Here is a 15,390-nt window from a genome sequence, read left to right as displayed (position 1 = left end):
ATTTCAAATCGTTTTGAAAAAATTATATTTGGTTATGGGGATCAATTACAATTATTTTTGGTAAATAGACATACCCTCGAATTCCTAACCATTTTCGAGAAAAAAATTCAAATAGGTGGACAAATTTGTCGACAAAATTAAAAAGTTTCAAATCGTTCCAAAAAAAATATTATCGGTTGTGGGGGTCAATTACATTCACTTTTGGTGAATAGACATAACCCCGAAATCTTGCGCATTTTCGAGAAAAAAATTCGAGTAGATACTGAAATTTTTAGACGAAATTAAAAAATTCCAAATCATACTAAAAAAATTATATTTAGTTACAGGGGTTAATTACAATCATTTTTGGTCATTACACATACCCCCAAAATCCTACGAACTTTCAAGAAAAAAATTCCTTACTAAAGATCTAATTAGGTGCCTAAATTTTTCGACGAAAAAAAAAAATTTCAAATCGTACTGGAAAAATTATATTTGGTTATGGGGGTCAATTACAATTATTTTTGGTGAATAGACATACCCTCGAATTCCTAACCATTTTCGAGAAAAAAATTCAAATAGGTGGACAAATTTGTCGACAAAATTAAAAAGTTTCAAATCGTTCCAAAAAAAATATTATCGGTTGTGGGGGTCAATTACATTCACTTTTGGTGAATAGACATAACCCCGAAATCTTGCGCATTTTCGAGAAAAAAATTCAGTACGGTTGGCACTTTAAACTTTAATAACTTTTTAACGAAGCCTCCATCAACAAATTGGTATTCTTGATTTTCGTCTTATTTTGACCTCTAGAATCCCCCATTAAAATTTTTCCCAGGAGTGGCCGAACACCCTGTATATACCTTCCAGTGTCTCTGTTTCTGAGACAGGGCCTGTTAGGCTTGCATAGTATGTATATCCTAAAGACGACTTCACACTTTTGTGTTAGTTTTAGATGGTGTGGGGTTTACCTACCACTATAATAATAACATACGTATAATAACGAGGAATTTTCAGCCCCAATTTCACCCAGCACAGATGAGAGATACTATTTTACGAGTCGAGCCAATAATTTCCTGGACAACCTAACAATTGTCGCGACACGCGTTATATATATCGTCCCAATGAAAATACTCGGTGCTGGTTGGTGCATTCGAAACATCAGCAGCAATTTGGCAGTGATTTATGGGCATCCTTGGGGACAATGGCGCGCCAGCATAATGGCGACTGTTTCGTTCCTGTGTACCGTGAGCGATTTCGGTCTCCGGGCGAACTAGAGTGAAAGCGTTAATGATGCGTCCTAAGTCCCCGGGAATCGTCGGTCACCGTTGACCTCCGGCGTTCGACGTCGCGAATCGACGAACAACGTAGGCTCTCCAGGTGACCACCGAATACGAGTACACTCAGGGCCGACGTATCACCAGGGGAGGGGAGGGGTGAGTCCACGCTGACATTAAAATCCGCCCTATTGAGACTCCTCGAAAGTTCGAGCCGACCGACGACGACGAGTTCGACTAATTAGAGTCGTCTGAAAGCGGGCCGCTCATTAACGGGGCGCATGGCGATTTATCGTCAGCCAGCCGTTGGTCGACCGAGGGCAGGGGGCGAAGGGTGGACCGGGAAAGGGGACGGGGGCGGAGACGAAGCGAAGATTTCGGTCCGAGAAACAAAGAAGGGTGGCCCCCGGAGGAGGAAATGAAGCGTGTCGAGGCTGGAAAGAAGCCGAAGGAAAAATTAAAGGCGGAGAATCGAAGGGGGAGAGAGAGAGAGTCTGGAAGGAACCGGCGAGAGAGGAGCTTCCACTTTCGCGCGGAGGGTGGACTTGACCAGAGATGGAGGGGGGAGATCATTCGTATTTCGCGCTGGCGGAGACGTCGGCGTGTAGCAGGCGGTCGCGCCGGGGTAATACTTTATTTGTCCGCCCCTGGACCTTCTTTCTTTCTGTCTTCCAAGCCGCGCGCCGACGTTTCTCCGACGGCTGTGCTCGACCGCGATTCTTTTCACACTCGGCCATCTTCTCCGCCATCTTTCTTGCTAATTATCCGACGCCAAGAATCTCCCCTCCATTAACACGTATATTTTGAAAAAGTAAAATTTTTATTCTAGATCATCGTAAGCTACATAACCTACAATTTCTTTCGGTACTTATTTTTGTAACCTTGTTGAAATCCACACATTCTATTCAAATTTATTTCCCTCGACGTCTTAGCTTGAGAATTAATTTTTTATAGTATCATAGTGGTAAATCTTGTCATGTATGGGTGACGAGACAGTAAAACTGTTACTGCCGCGAACGACGAGATTAAAAAATTTCTTGGACCAAGAGACAAACTCCTATCTTTATTTTTGTTTATCCGTTGTGTCTGTCTATATACGTAGTTGCTATTTATATTTTTAGTTTGGATGGCAGGATTCGTTTGAACAGTTTTTGCGATTCACAATTTCCTATTTGCGTTTTATGAATATGTGCCTACCTTGATAAAACGCTTCGCCTTGGTCAAGAGCCCCAAGGTGGTGTGTCTCGAGGTTTCTGGGCCCAACGGAACCAATACCTTCAGCTTTTCAAGGCAATTTCTGAGGTGCGCTCTCCTGCAACAAGCACAAATTTACACGATTAATTAAATTTCACAACGCAATTCTCTTTTAATTTAGATCGTTGTATCACGATGAAAGTATTATCAATAGATTCCTGGCGTTCTCCCGAGGAAAATGAGTACAAACACGGCCATATTCGGACTACTTTCGATTTTACGAAATTTAAAATTTTTCAAAATCGATTCGAATAACGCGTATATTAAAAGTGATTCGAATGTGGTCGTGTTTGGACTCATTTTCACCAGAAGAGCTTCGCCAATTCATTGACGATACTCTGACAAAGATGCACCATCAAATGCACTCTCCCAATTTATAATTTATTAAATATTCAGAAACAAGACGATCGACTAGGTCTAATTTTTTGACGCAAATTTTATATATTATTTACTTCCCGAAGATTTACTAAGAGTTATATATTTATTCAAGAATTACTTTGTTCAGAATGGAGTTTAAAGTATTCGCCGGATAACCAGAGATCACGCTCGAGAAACGCTGTGTACTGATCGACTCGAAACTTTACCGCGCTCGTAATTCGTCGCGCGTGGGTGGGGGGTGGGGGAAGGGTTTCGAATTACCCGAAAGCCTCTCTGGCATCCGTTTTTCGTGTCACGTAGGCCACGACGATGAATGGAGCCCGGAATCTCGCCCAGTGGATGCTGGGAAGTCCCGCGAATCGAAGGACAAAATCAGAAACGGGCAAGATTTCGAATAAACAACGTTTATCCCGCTCTTCGTTCTATAAAAATTATATTTCTGAACGAATAAAAATTTATCCTCTGGTAATAACAGTCTGGAAAATTGTTACATTAAAGACGTATACACGTAAAATTTCTGAATTATAAAAATACTATACAGCGTGTTTGGACACCCATGGGAAAAATTTTAATGGGGCATTCTAGAGGCGAAAATAAGACGAAAATCAAGACTACCAATTTGTTGATGGAGGCTTCGTTAAAAAGTTATTAACGTTAAAAGTTTCGCCCCTACTGAATTTTTTTCTAGAAAGTTTTCTTTTTCTTTTTTTTTTTTATCCCATTTGGATAAGAATTTTACTCGTCTACGGTCGTCCCTTCGTCCTTGGAAACGTTGATCTCGTCGCGAAACCGGCCGGAAACAGCGATAAGATCCCGATTATCGCGGCGATCACGGACCATTAGCCGAACGAATCGCGCGATAAACATACATTCGGAATACGAAAGCAGGAAACGCGCGGGAATTATTTCCCTCCCGGAATGCCCTGCGGCGACCGTTGGAAACGGAGAAATGGGACGCGGGTCTCCGCGAAGAATTCTCCCTTTCGGGTCGTTTCTGCCGGGCAATTCGACGTTGTTAACGATTATCGAACGAGTATCGATAACTTGTCGATAAGCGTTAAGGGGGAGAGAACATTCTTTGAGAATTTTTTCTACGAGAACCATAAGTGCGAATGATCTGAGATTTTAATGCTACATCGTTGGGTATATTTACCACGCTCTGACATTTTTTTTATTATTATTAGGAATATCAATTTGTTGATGGAGCCTTTGTTAAAAAGTTATTAACGTTTAAAGTTCCACCTACTCGAATTTTTTTCTCGAAAGTGCGTAGGATTTCGAGGGTATGTGTAATGACCAAAAATGATTGCAATTGACCCCTACAACCGATAATATTTTTTTTGGGACGATTTGAAATTTTTTAATTTTGTTGAAGAATTTGTACGCCTATTTGAATTTTTTTCTCGAAAATGGTTAGGATTTCGAGGATATGTGCAATGACCAAAAATAATTGTAATTGACCCCCGCATCCAAATATAATTTTTCCAGAACGATTTGAAATTTTTGAATTTTGTCGGAGAATTTGTCCACCTACTCGAATTTTTTTCTCGAAAATGGTTAGGATTTCGGAGGTATGTGTAATGACCAAAAATGATTGTAATTGACCCCTACAACCGATAATATTTTTTTTGGAACGATTTGAAACTTTTTAATTTTGTTGAAGAATTTGTACGCCTATTTGAATTTTTTTCTCGAAAATGGTTAGGATTTCGAGGATATGTGCAATGACCAAAAATAATTGTAATTGACCCCCGCATCCAAATATAATTTTTTCAGAACGATTTGAAATTTTTAAATTTTGTCGGAGAATTTGTCCACCTACTCGAATTTTTTTCTCGAAAATGGTTAGGAATTCGGAGGTATGTGTAATGACTAAAAATGATTGTAATTGACCCCCACAACCGATAATATTTTTTTTGGAACGATTTGAAACTTTTTAATTTTGTTGAAAAACTTGTCCACCTACTCGAATTTTTTTCTCGAAAATGCGTAGGAATTCGAGGGTGTGTCTATTCACCAAAAATAATTGTAAGTGACCCCGCAATCAAAAATAATTTTTCCAGAACGATTTGAAATTTTCGAATTTAATTGTTAATAACTTTTTAACAAAGTCTCAGTCAAGAAATTTATATTCTTGATTTTCGTCTTATTTTGGCCTCTAGTATCTCCCATTAAAATTATTCCCAGGGGTGATCGAACACCCTGTACATGTATTATCGAGTTGGTTTTGTTAAAATGTCTGCGCCTGATTTTTACTCCAAAAAAGGAAACGAATTCTCTGCACGGGCGTAATAATTGACATCGTAATGAGCTGTTATAATAGCCGCGGTGCGGCCCGTTTCTGGTAACCGACCCACCCCCGCTGACCACACTGCTCTCACGCTATATTATTTGAATGAAGTCCGCAAACGAAATCAGCAGGTCTCATAACAGTTTCAACGGTGCCATTTGTACCTTTGGAACAATTTCACCGACTGCTTCCATATTAATTTAAGGGATTATTTGCTCGAAAGTTCCCAAAACTGGGCAGTTTTCGACAATTCTTTTCCCCCCCCCCCTTTCGTACTAAAAAATTCACAGAATTACACAGATTGAGATTATCTATGCTCGCTGATTATTTTCAAAAATTCTGTTCGTTATAATCATTAGAAATTAAAGCAACTATTTTATCTCGATGAAATATTTTAATCCCAAACAAAAGGATTTCATTTCACCCAAAAAGTATTTATAGAATAGCTCGGTTCGCTCGCGCCACGCGAGAATAAATTTCTAACCGTTATCGAACTGCGTGACGAGGTGAAATAAATTCGCCATTTTTATACCTTACGAGCCATGCGGATTCCCATTGTCGGGAGCGTACTGCGCAAACAAGGGAAAAACCCCCATCTGGACGCGTGTCGAGCAATCCAAGCGAACATCAGAAACACAATGCTTTCATGCGTGGGCGATAAACGCGAGCAATAATTAACACCTTCGTGACCAGTCGTTTAACGGGGAAAGGAAAAAGTGTTTTTAATCAGGCTTGCATTCAAGCCAATTTACATCGCTATCAAGACGCAATACTCTACCTCGACGAAAATCTATTTTCATTATTCCTGGTAAAAATAAACTTCGTACTTGAACGACTTTCGAATAGAACGCAAATATATTTACGAGCATTCATCATGTATTATTCTGCAGTTTAGTGACTTTGCTTTTAGAAGACTGAAAAAAAAAACTTTCAAATCGTTCTAAAAAAATTATTTTCGGCTGCGGGGGTCAATTACAATTATTTTTGGTGAATAGACATACCCCCGAAATCCTAACCATTTTCGAGAAAAAAATTGAGTAAGTGGACAAATTTTTCGACGAAATTAAAAAATTTCAAATCATTGTAAAAAAATTATTTTTGGGTACAGAGGTCAATTAGAATCATTTTTGGTCATTAGACCTATCCCGGAAATTCTACCCACTTTCTAGAAAAAAATTCTGTACGGGCGAACACACTGTATTTATGAGCATTCATCGTGTATTAAAACTCTCACGATATTTAAAAGAATCTACAAAAAATAACGGTTATCCTTCAGTTTAGTGACTTTGGTTTCAGAAGACGGGACAAGATCGACGTTTTCTATGTACTTCAACATCTTTCGAACAAAATGTAAATATATTGACGAGCATTCATCGTGTATTACAACTCTCACGATATTCAAAAGAATCTTCCTACAAAATGTAATGGTTATCCTTCAGTTTAGTGACTTTGGTTTCAGAAGACGAGACAAGATCGACGTTTTCTATGTACTTGAACAACTTTCGAACGAAACGTAAGTATATTTACGAGCATTCATCGTGTATTACAACTCTCACGATATTTAAAAGAATCTTCCTACAAAAAGTAATGGTTATTCTGCAGTTTAGTGACTTTTCTTTCAGATGACGGGACAAGATCGACGTTTTCTATGTCTGTCTCGGTTGTTTTCATTTGCAAGGCGAGGATGGACATAGAAACGCTGGTGACCTCGCAACGGAAAAAGTCGCTGGCTCGTCTGCATCCAGCCTAAATTTTTTTCCAGTACCACACCACATGCACTCCGCCTGTACGTGTGCGATAGGACTCGTGCGGCTGCAACGGTCCGCCGATCGTCTTCTGTTTACATCGAGATAACCCTGGACAGGCAAGCGTACATAACGGGTGGACAGAAAAATTGAATTAAATTTCAATGATACTCTAGCCCAGACCCAACTTAATCAGTTAACTGTGTTTGACGAGTATACTCGTCATGGAGAAGTGCCAGGATCTTTTGTCATGACGATCTTTTTGATGCAATATTTTAACAGCGACACTTACTCCGTGCTTGACGACTATACTCGTCATCGATCGATTTTCGTGACACAGAAATTCGCACTTTCAACACGGAGCGTCACAGTTAACTGGTTAATCGCTAAAACTAACCGTCTGGATGTTGATTAAATTAATTAGTTTTAGAGGTTAGATTAAGTTTGGCCATATTCAATATCCCCGCCGAGTGAAGAGCAGCTTGCAGTTCGAAACGAGTGGCGACAGTAAGCATACGTATGGAATCAGGTCTGAGTCAGTATATTATTGAACCACCCGTTGCATACGCTCGCTTTACGGTCACCTCGATGTAAACAGATAGACGAAACCCTCTCCAGGCCTACGGCGCAAGAATGTGACAGCGCTGGTAAAAAATAAGCACGTTTATGCTCGCGTATTTACTATCGATTTTATTTTATAATAACGTTCCTTCCAAAAAACGAAACTGGAGGACCTCGAGCGCGAGAGGAACTTTTTGACGTGGCGAAGTTAATTAAAAAAAAAAAAACAGGAAAATAAATCCTCCCGTCGTCCAGCGTCCGCGAAGACGACGGAATTTATTTTCAGCGCCCGTAATAAGTTCCCTGGCGGACGTGCGTCACATGTGCCAAACACGCGCCGTTACAGGCATTTAATTATAAGTTTATGCCCAGGTTTATTGTTCCGTCGCGGAAAATGGAGACGACGGCGGCGAGGCTTGTCGCAGACGACGTCGACGACCACGGGAGAGGGGGGGGAGGGGGTTGCAAGAGAGACCGCGGGAGGAGGAGGAGGGGGACGGAGGGGGGTGTCGGGTTATGTCGAAAGAGCCCACCAAGACGACGACGTTTGCGGGAACACACAGGCCCGTGTACCGCGCGTTTGCACGTACCGTTTTACGAGAAACAATAAGCCGGCTCTGGCTTAATGACGTCATCAAACGGTATTATGTCTCGCGGGCCGCAGAGTGGACGGTTTCTGCCCCTAGATAGATGCATTCTGGCCGCGGGAAGCGTTATGCACGGGCATTTAGGAACGGGGGGGGTTTCGGTCTGGCTTTAAGGGGCTTCGAGAGAGAAAAAAAAACTCATTTCGCGTACGTTTGCTTCGCGGCTGTCTTGGAAAATCGACGCCATTTTGCCCCTATTTTCCTTCCCCCTTTACCAGATGGATGTTACTTTGGATGGAGCTGAGAATATCGTCTTTTTGTGACAGTAGAATGTATACAAAAAGATAGTTACGGGTGTTGTGATTATTTGCGAATATATTTTCTTGTTAACACGTTCACCCGGCAGATCAAAATAGTAGGATATTTCGTAAAAGTAAAATTTTGATTTTAGACCTTTATAAGCTACATAACCTAAAAATTTTTTCAGTATTTATTTTTGCAACCTTGTTATAATTCATGAATTCTATCCCTTATTTCCCTCGACGTCTTAACTTGAGGATTAATTTTTCTAGTATCATAGTATCCTGTCATCCATATATGCGTTAGGTCTGGGTTAATGAATTTGCTTTTCTAGAAATACAGGGTGTTCGGCCACCCCAGGGAAATATTTAAATGGGAGATTCTAGAGGCCAAAATAAGACGAAAATCAAGAATACCAATTTCTTGATGGAAGCTTCGTTAAAAAGTTATTAACAATTAAATTCAAGAATTTCTAATCGTTCTGGAAAAATTATTTTCAGTTGCGGGGGTCAATTGCAATCATTTGTAGTCATTACACATACCTCCGAAATCCTAACCATTTTCGAGAAAAAAATTCAAATAACCCTACAAATTTTTCAACGAAATTAAAAAGTTTCAAATCGTTCTAAAAAAAATATTATCGGTTGTGGGGGTCAATTACAATAATTTTTGGTGAATAGACATACCCCCGAATTCCTATCCACTTTCGAGAAAAAAATTCGAGTAGATACTGAAATTTTTAGACGAAATTAAAAAATTTCAAATCATACTAAAAAAATTATATTTATTTACAGGGGTTAATTACAATCATTTTTGGTCATTACACATACCTCCGAAATCCTATCCACTTTCGAGAAAAAAATTCGAGTAGATACTGAAATTTGTGGACGAAATTAAAAAATTTCAAATCATACTAAAAAAATTATATTTAGTTACAGGGGTTAATTACAATCATTTTTGGTCATTACACATACCCTCGAAATCCTATCCACTTTCGAGAAAAAAATTCGAGTAGATACTGAAATTTTTGGACGAAATTAAAAAATTTCAAATCATACTAAAAAAATTATATTTAGTTACAGGGGTTAATTACAATCATTTTTGGTCATTACACATACCTTCGAAATCCTATCCACTTTCGAGAAAAAAATTCGAGTAGATACTGAAATTTTTGGACGAAATTAAAAAATTTCAAATCATACTAAAAAAATTATATTTAGTAACAGGGGTTAATTACAATCATTTCAGGTTATTACACATACCCTCGAAATCCTACGCATTTTCAAGAAAAAAATTCAAGAAGATGCCTATATATTTCGATAAAAAAGAAAAATTTCAAATCGTTTTGGAAAAATTATTTTCGGTTGTGGGGGTCAATTACAATCATTTTTGGTGAATAGACATACCCCCGAAATCTTGCGCATTTTCGAGAAAAAAATTCAGTAGGGGCGAAACTTTAAACGTCAATAACTTTTTAACGAAGCCTCCATCAACAAATTGGTATTGTTGATTTTCGCCGTATTTTGGCCTCTAGAATTCCCCATTAAAATCTTCGTCATGTTTTTGCACTTTTCTCCAAGGTGCAAAATAAAAGCAAAAAATTTGCAAATACCGTAAACAATTTTTCTGTGATGATTTATAAAAACCACGTCGAGGAGGGATTAATTAAAACTGAAAATACATTAAAAACGTAAAGTTAATTCAAAAATAGAAGGCAACTCGATAAAAAACATTTTACAACAAAACTGTAGCACTTAACGTGCTCTTCGTGTGAAAATTATTATCACAGAATGCCTCCTCGATTCATTCAATTAATTACCCGACGCTTAACCGCCGCTTCGGAATTTTAATTTTCTCAAGCACACTAGTTGCACGCAACTGTTTCACGAACCTGTTACCCAACGTTGTAGCGAAAGAACATAACCTATAGGTAACGAAACAAACACCGAATAGAATATATAAAAATTCTTGAATTATTAATAACGTCACTGATGAACTTGTACGAAAGGAGCGGGAAAAATGTTCGATTAACAAAAGCTCATCAGTGGAAAAACTGAAAACACGAAAACTGCATCGAATCGGATTATTGATCCAAGGGAAAAAGGTTCGTCCGAAGTTTTGATCAACGGTTCATCTCTGGAAATTGGATGCTCGCGTCGCTGGTTCGAAAATTGAATATTTTATGCCTGGATCAATAACCCGGTGACGCGTTCGAAATTTGCAATATCGTTGCCAACAATGTTACCGCGAAATAAAGAATTTAATCAATCGTTTCGATCTTTGCTCGATATACGGATAGAGAATCGAACGATATCCGTCTCGCGTACTGGCTGGGAAAAATTTAATTAAAAAAAAAGAAAAAAAAAAAAAAAAAGAAAACGATTTTAAATGTTCGCGCGCACTTAACGAAAGGTCCCGCTTTCCCAGAAATTTATCGACGAAAATTTAATCAAAACTTTTCCTTTCGCGAACTTACCCCTGGAAAATTCGCCTAAACTTTAGTTTACTCTCTTTGGTATAAATTCACTGTCCAGTATAAACAGGTCGAGACGGTATGAATTTTCACTGCAAAATCGCTTCTTTGGTCCCGTGGCTGGCGCGAGAGATCGTTTTATGCAAAAGCGAGAATACTGAAAAGTTGAAGTTAATTTTGCGGAGTCTTGCAAGTGTCGAATAAAAAAATACAGTGTTTAAAATCATACAAGATCCACAGATTTAGTCTAAGGGTTGAGCATGTTTCCCTATTCTATTAAAATAATGCAAGCTTGCGGTTAATTAATATACTAAAAGCGTTGGTTTCAATTTATGGTACGTCTGTTTTATTCAATACCCTGGGGACGGGATTCAGGGTGCATCCATGAACTAACGGTTAAGTAAATGTTTGATCAGACATCGAAACTGCTTGTGTATACTTGACCCACCACTAATCATCCTCCAATAGAACTGGAGCAACGTGTTTCGGAAATGAAAACCCCTGCGAATATATCCTACGTGTAAAATGATTTTGAACATTCTATCCGATTGGGTAAAAATATTTTTCAAGTTGTTCGAACAATCTATAAAACTAAACGCGATCAGACAATTCGAGAGGTGTCTGGTTGGACTCTCTAATTTGATTAGTTCTACTATAGGCCGAGCGATATCGTTGTGAGGTCCATAGCTTCCTGTATTCGCCACCAGAGGGACCGTTTCTCTCGCAAGCACTCGACCGACGTTCCGCCTACATATACAGAGAGTTCCGCCACCCCTGGGAGAAATTTTAATGGGGGATTCTAGAGGCTAAAGTGAGACATTTGTTAATGGACACTTCGTTAAAAAGTTATTAACAATTAAATTCAAAAATTTCAAATCATTCTGGAAAAATTATTTTCGGTTGCAAGGGTCAATTACAATCATTTTTAGTCATTACACATACCTCCGAAATCCTATCCACTTTCGAGAAAAAAATTCGAGTAGATACTGAAATTTTTAGACGAAATTAAAAAATTTCAAATCATACTAAAAAAATTATATTTAGTTACAGGGGTCAATTACGACCATTTTTGGTCAATAGACATACCTCTGAAATCCTATCCACTTTCGAGAAAAAAATTGGGGAAGATATTGAAATTTTTAGACGAAATTAAAAAATTTCAAATCATACTAAAAAAATTATATTTAGTTACAGGGGTCAATTACGATCATTTTTGGTCAATAGACATACCCTCGAATTCCTAACCACTTTCGAGAAAAAATTCAAATAGATGGACAAATTTTTCGACAAAATTGAAAAGTTTCAAATCGATCCAAAATAAATACTATCGGTTGTGGGGGTCAATTACAATCATTTTTGGTGAATAGACATACCTTCGAATTCCTAACCATATTCGAGAAAAAAATTCAAATAGGTGGATAAATTTTTCGACAAAATTAAAAAGTTTCAAATCGTTTAAAAAAAAATATTATCGGTTGTGGGGGTCAATTACAATCATTTTTGGTGAATAGACATACCTCCGAAATCCTATCCACTTTCGAGAAAAAAATTGGGGAAGATATTGAAATTTTTAGACGAAATTAAAAAATTTCAAATCATACTAACAAAATTATATTTAGTTACAGGGGTCAATTACGACCATTTTTGGTCAATAGACATACCCTCGAATTCCTAACCACTTTCGAGAAAAAAATTCAAATAGGTGGACAAATTTGTCGACAAAATTAAAAAGTTTCAAATCGTTCCAAAAAAAATATTATCGGTCGTGGGGGTCAATTACAATCATTTTTGGTCATTATACATACCCCCGAAATCTTGCGCATTTTCGAGAAAAAAATTCAGTACTGGTGAAACTTTAAACGTTAATAACTTTTTAACGAAGCCTCCATCAACAAATTGGTATTCTTGATTTTCGTCTTATTTTGGCCTCTAGAATCCCCCATTGAAATTTTTCCCAGGGGTAGCCGAACACCCTTTACAGTAGTGCCCACTTAAGTGTCCGCACTCGAGATCGGCCGCGGTCACTTAAGTGGGCACATGGTTGCTTCTCAGAATTCAACGGAGTCAAGGATAGAGGATAAGTGCGAGTAAGATACCAAATAGCTGGCACCCGAAACCACATATACAATGTGGCGATAAAGACTGGCGTCAAGTTACACTCGATGTTCGATGAGCCACTGTAAATATGGACCATGCTGTGAGGAATATTGTAGAAGAAAAGTGTAAGCCCGTTGTCGTCGTTGTGACAATTTAGTAATTTGTAATAATCTGTTAGTCATACGAAGTAAAACCCTAATATAGAATTACCAGAAAGAAAACGGTCGGATCGCGTCGACGGATGCCAGGGTCGGTCGGAAGCAAGATGGTCGCGAACAAGACGTCGGACGGCCGGGTCAGAAATTCCCGTCGTTCCCTCCCTATCAATCTCATCGTTCTTTGACATCCTTTTCCCGCTGCAACATTTTTGCCCGGAGGCCGATGAGTCCCGGGAACGAGTCGACCGTGGCGGGGGGGGGTGGGGGCGGTCCCTCGAATCGATACCCGCGTGTGACACCAGCATTATGAAATTCCTGTCCCGGCTGTTCGGCGTACCAGAGCCTGATGAATAAATACTTGGCGCGGAATTCCCGCGTCGAAGTCGTCGGCGTGGTTCGCGAAGACGCTGCCTCAAAGGGGAGAACACGGAGACGCGCGTCGGTAACGTTTGAACGTTGATTATTAATTCGCCATGGGTTTTCGGGAGTTGGTTGGTTGGCTCGAGAGGGGGTGGACAGAGGCAAGACAGAAGGGAAGCCCCGTGTCTGATAGTGTCTGCTGGAATATTCGACAATGCTCGAGCGATGGGCTCCGACGCCACGCGTCAACTATTCCGGGTCCCTGGGGTGAGCGTTTTGTTACCGTTCGCCTGGAGAAACACGCTTCCCGCCGCTTCTATAGAATTTCATGCGTAGGCATTCGCGGGAGTCCCTTGGACAAACAGACGCGACGAGTCAGGGATTCCAAAATTATTGACGACGGTCCCGCCTGGGAACACTGGAAACGACGGGACGGAGTCCCGTGACCCTGGGGGATCCCCGGTTGGGTTTTTAGTTACGTGGATTTCACTTTAACCGGGGCTCCTGGAGCCGTCAGTTTACGGGGAGAACGTCAGATATCCGAGACCCGTCGATTTTTTATGAAATTCATTTTAAAGGCGATATTCGCGCAATTTTTCGTAATTCGAGCTGTTGAATTTGCCAGCGATCGGACCGTGGGAGCAATTAAAAGGCAATCGAGCGTGAAAGCGCGCTCGAGTTCTCGGAGCGTGAGCCCGCGCGGCAGAAAGGACCATGTAAAAATAAAATCTGAAAGCAGGAAAAACAGGGCTCCGCGGTGGGAGGGGGGAGGTGAATTCTGGCGCGCAAGAGCGGATCCATACCTCCTTTAATAATTCAAACGAACCGATTACGCGTGCCCGCAGCAACAACGCGAACCCAGTTAGAAGAGGATTACCGGAGCCTTTAGTTTTCAGGGTGTGCTTCTAAGCGGCTTACCTTCTCACGCGCGTCGACATCCGCGCGCATCTCGCGATTTCGCGCGCGAAGTTCAAACCATTTTACGACGCACCTCAACGTTTTAACAAACTTCATTCGTACTAAAAGTCTGTGTGTTTGTGACTTCCCTGTAACTCCCAGTACTGTCATCCAAATCGAATAAAATTTTGTACGATTATTCCGTACGTTCCGACAGAAAGTATAGGCTACTTAATTTCCAGAAACGTTAACTATAAAATAAGTTACGCGATTTGTAACGGGTGACGGTCTATTCGTATTAAAAGACTGTGTTTGTGATTTCTCTATAACTCCCAGTACTGTCATCCAAATCGAATAAAATTTTGTACGATTATTCCGTACGTTCCGACAGAAAGTATAGGCTACTTAATTTCCAGAAACGTTAACTATAAAATAAGTTACGCGATTTTTAACGGGCGACGGTCTATTCGTATTGAAAGTCTGTGTTTGTGACTTCCCTGTAACTCCCAGTACTGTCATCCAAATCGAATAAAATTTTGTACGATTATTCCGTACATTCCTACGCAAAGTATAGGCTACTTAATTTCCAAAAGCGTTAACTATAAAATACGTTACGCGATTTTTCACGGGCGATGGACTATTCGTACTAAAAGTCTGTGTGTTTGTGACTTCCCTGCAACTCCCACTACTGTCATCCAAATCGAATAAAATTTTGTACAATTGTTCCGTACGTTCCGACAGAAAGTATAGGCTACTTAATTCCCAAAAGCGTTAACTATAAAATAAATCACGTGATTTTGAACGGGCGACGGTCTATTCGTATTGAAAGTCTGTGTTTGTGATTTCTCTATAACTCCCATTACTTCCGTCCAAATCGAATAAAATTTTGTACAATTGTTCCGTATATTCCTACGCAAAGTATAGGCTACTTAATTTCCAGAAACGTTAACTATAAAATAAGTTACGCGATTTTTCACGGGCGATGGACTATTCGTATTGAAAGTCTGTGTTTGTGATTTCTCTATAACTCCCAC

The 15,390-nt window shown here is 39.6% G+C and overlaps 1 protein-coding gene across 4 annotated transcripts in view; it reads right to left on the bottom strand.

The window, feature by feature from the left end:
- Nucleotides 1-15,390, bottom strand: part of Mxd (MAX dimerization protein) — a 304,254-nt gene that overhangs the window by 119,779 nt on the left and 169,085 nt on the right. For all 4 annotated transcript variants that reach the window (XM_076775383.1, XM_076775382.1, XM_076775385.1 and 1 more), the window contains exon 5: nucleotides 2,454-2,568. In XM_076775383.1, the coding sequence (XP_076631498.1) occupies nucleotides 2,454-2,568 (115 nt within the window). The remainder of the gene's footprint in view (nucleotides 1-2,453; nucleotides 2,569-15,390) is intronic.

This window comes from Colletes latitarsis, chromosome 10 (genome assembly GCF_051014445.1).
Source record: "Colletes latitarsis isolate SP2378_abdomen chromosome 10, iyColLati1, whole genome shotgun sequence".
Lineage (NCBI taxonomy): Eukaryota > Metazoa > Arthropoda > Insecta > Hymenoptera > Colletidae > Colletes > Colletes latitarsis.
This window is presented reverse-complemented; position numbering and strand designations above follow the sequence as displayed.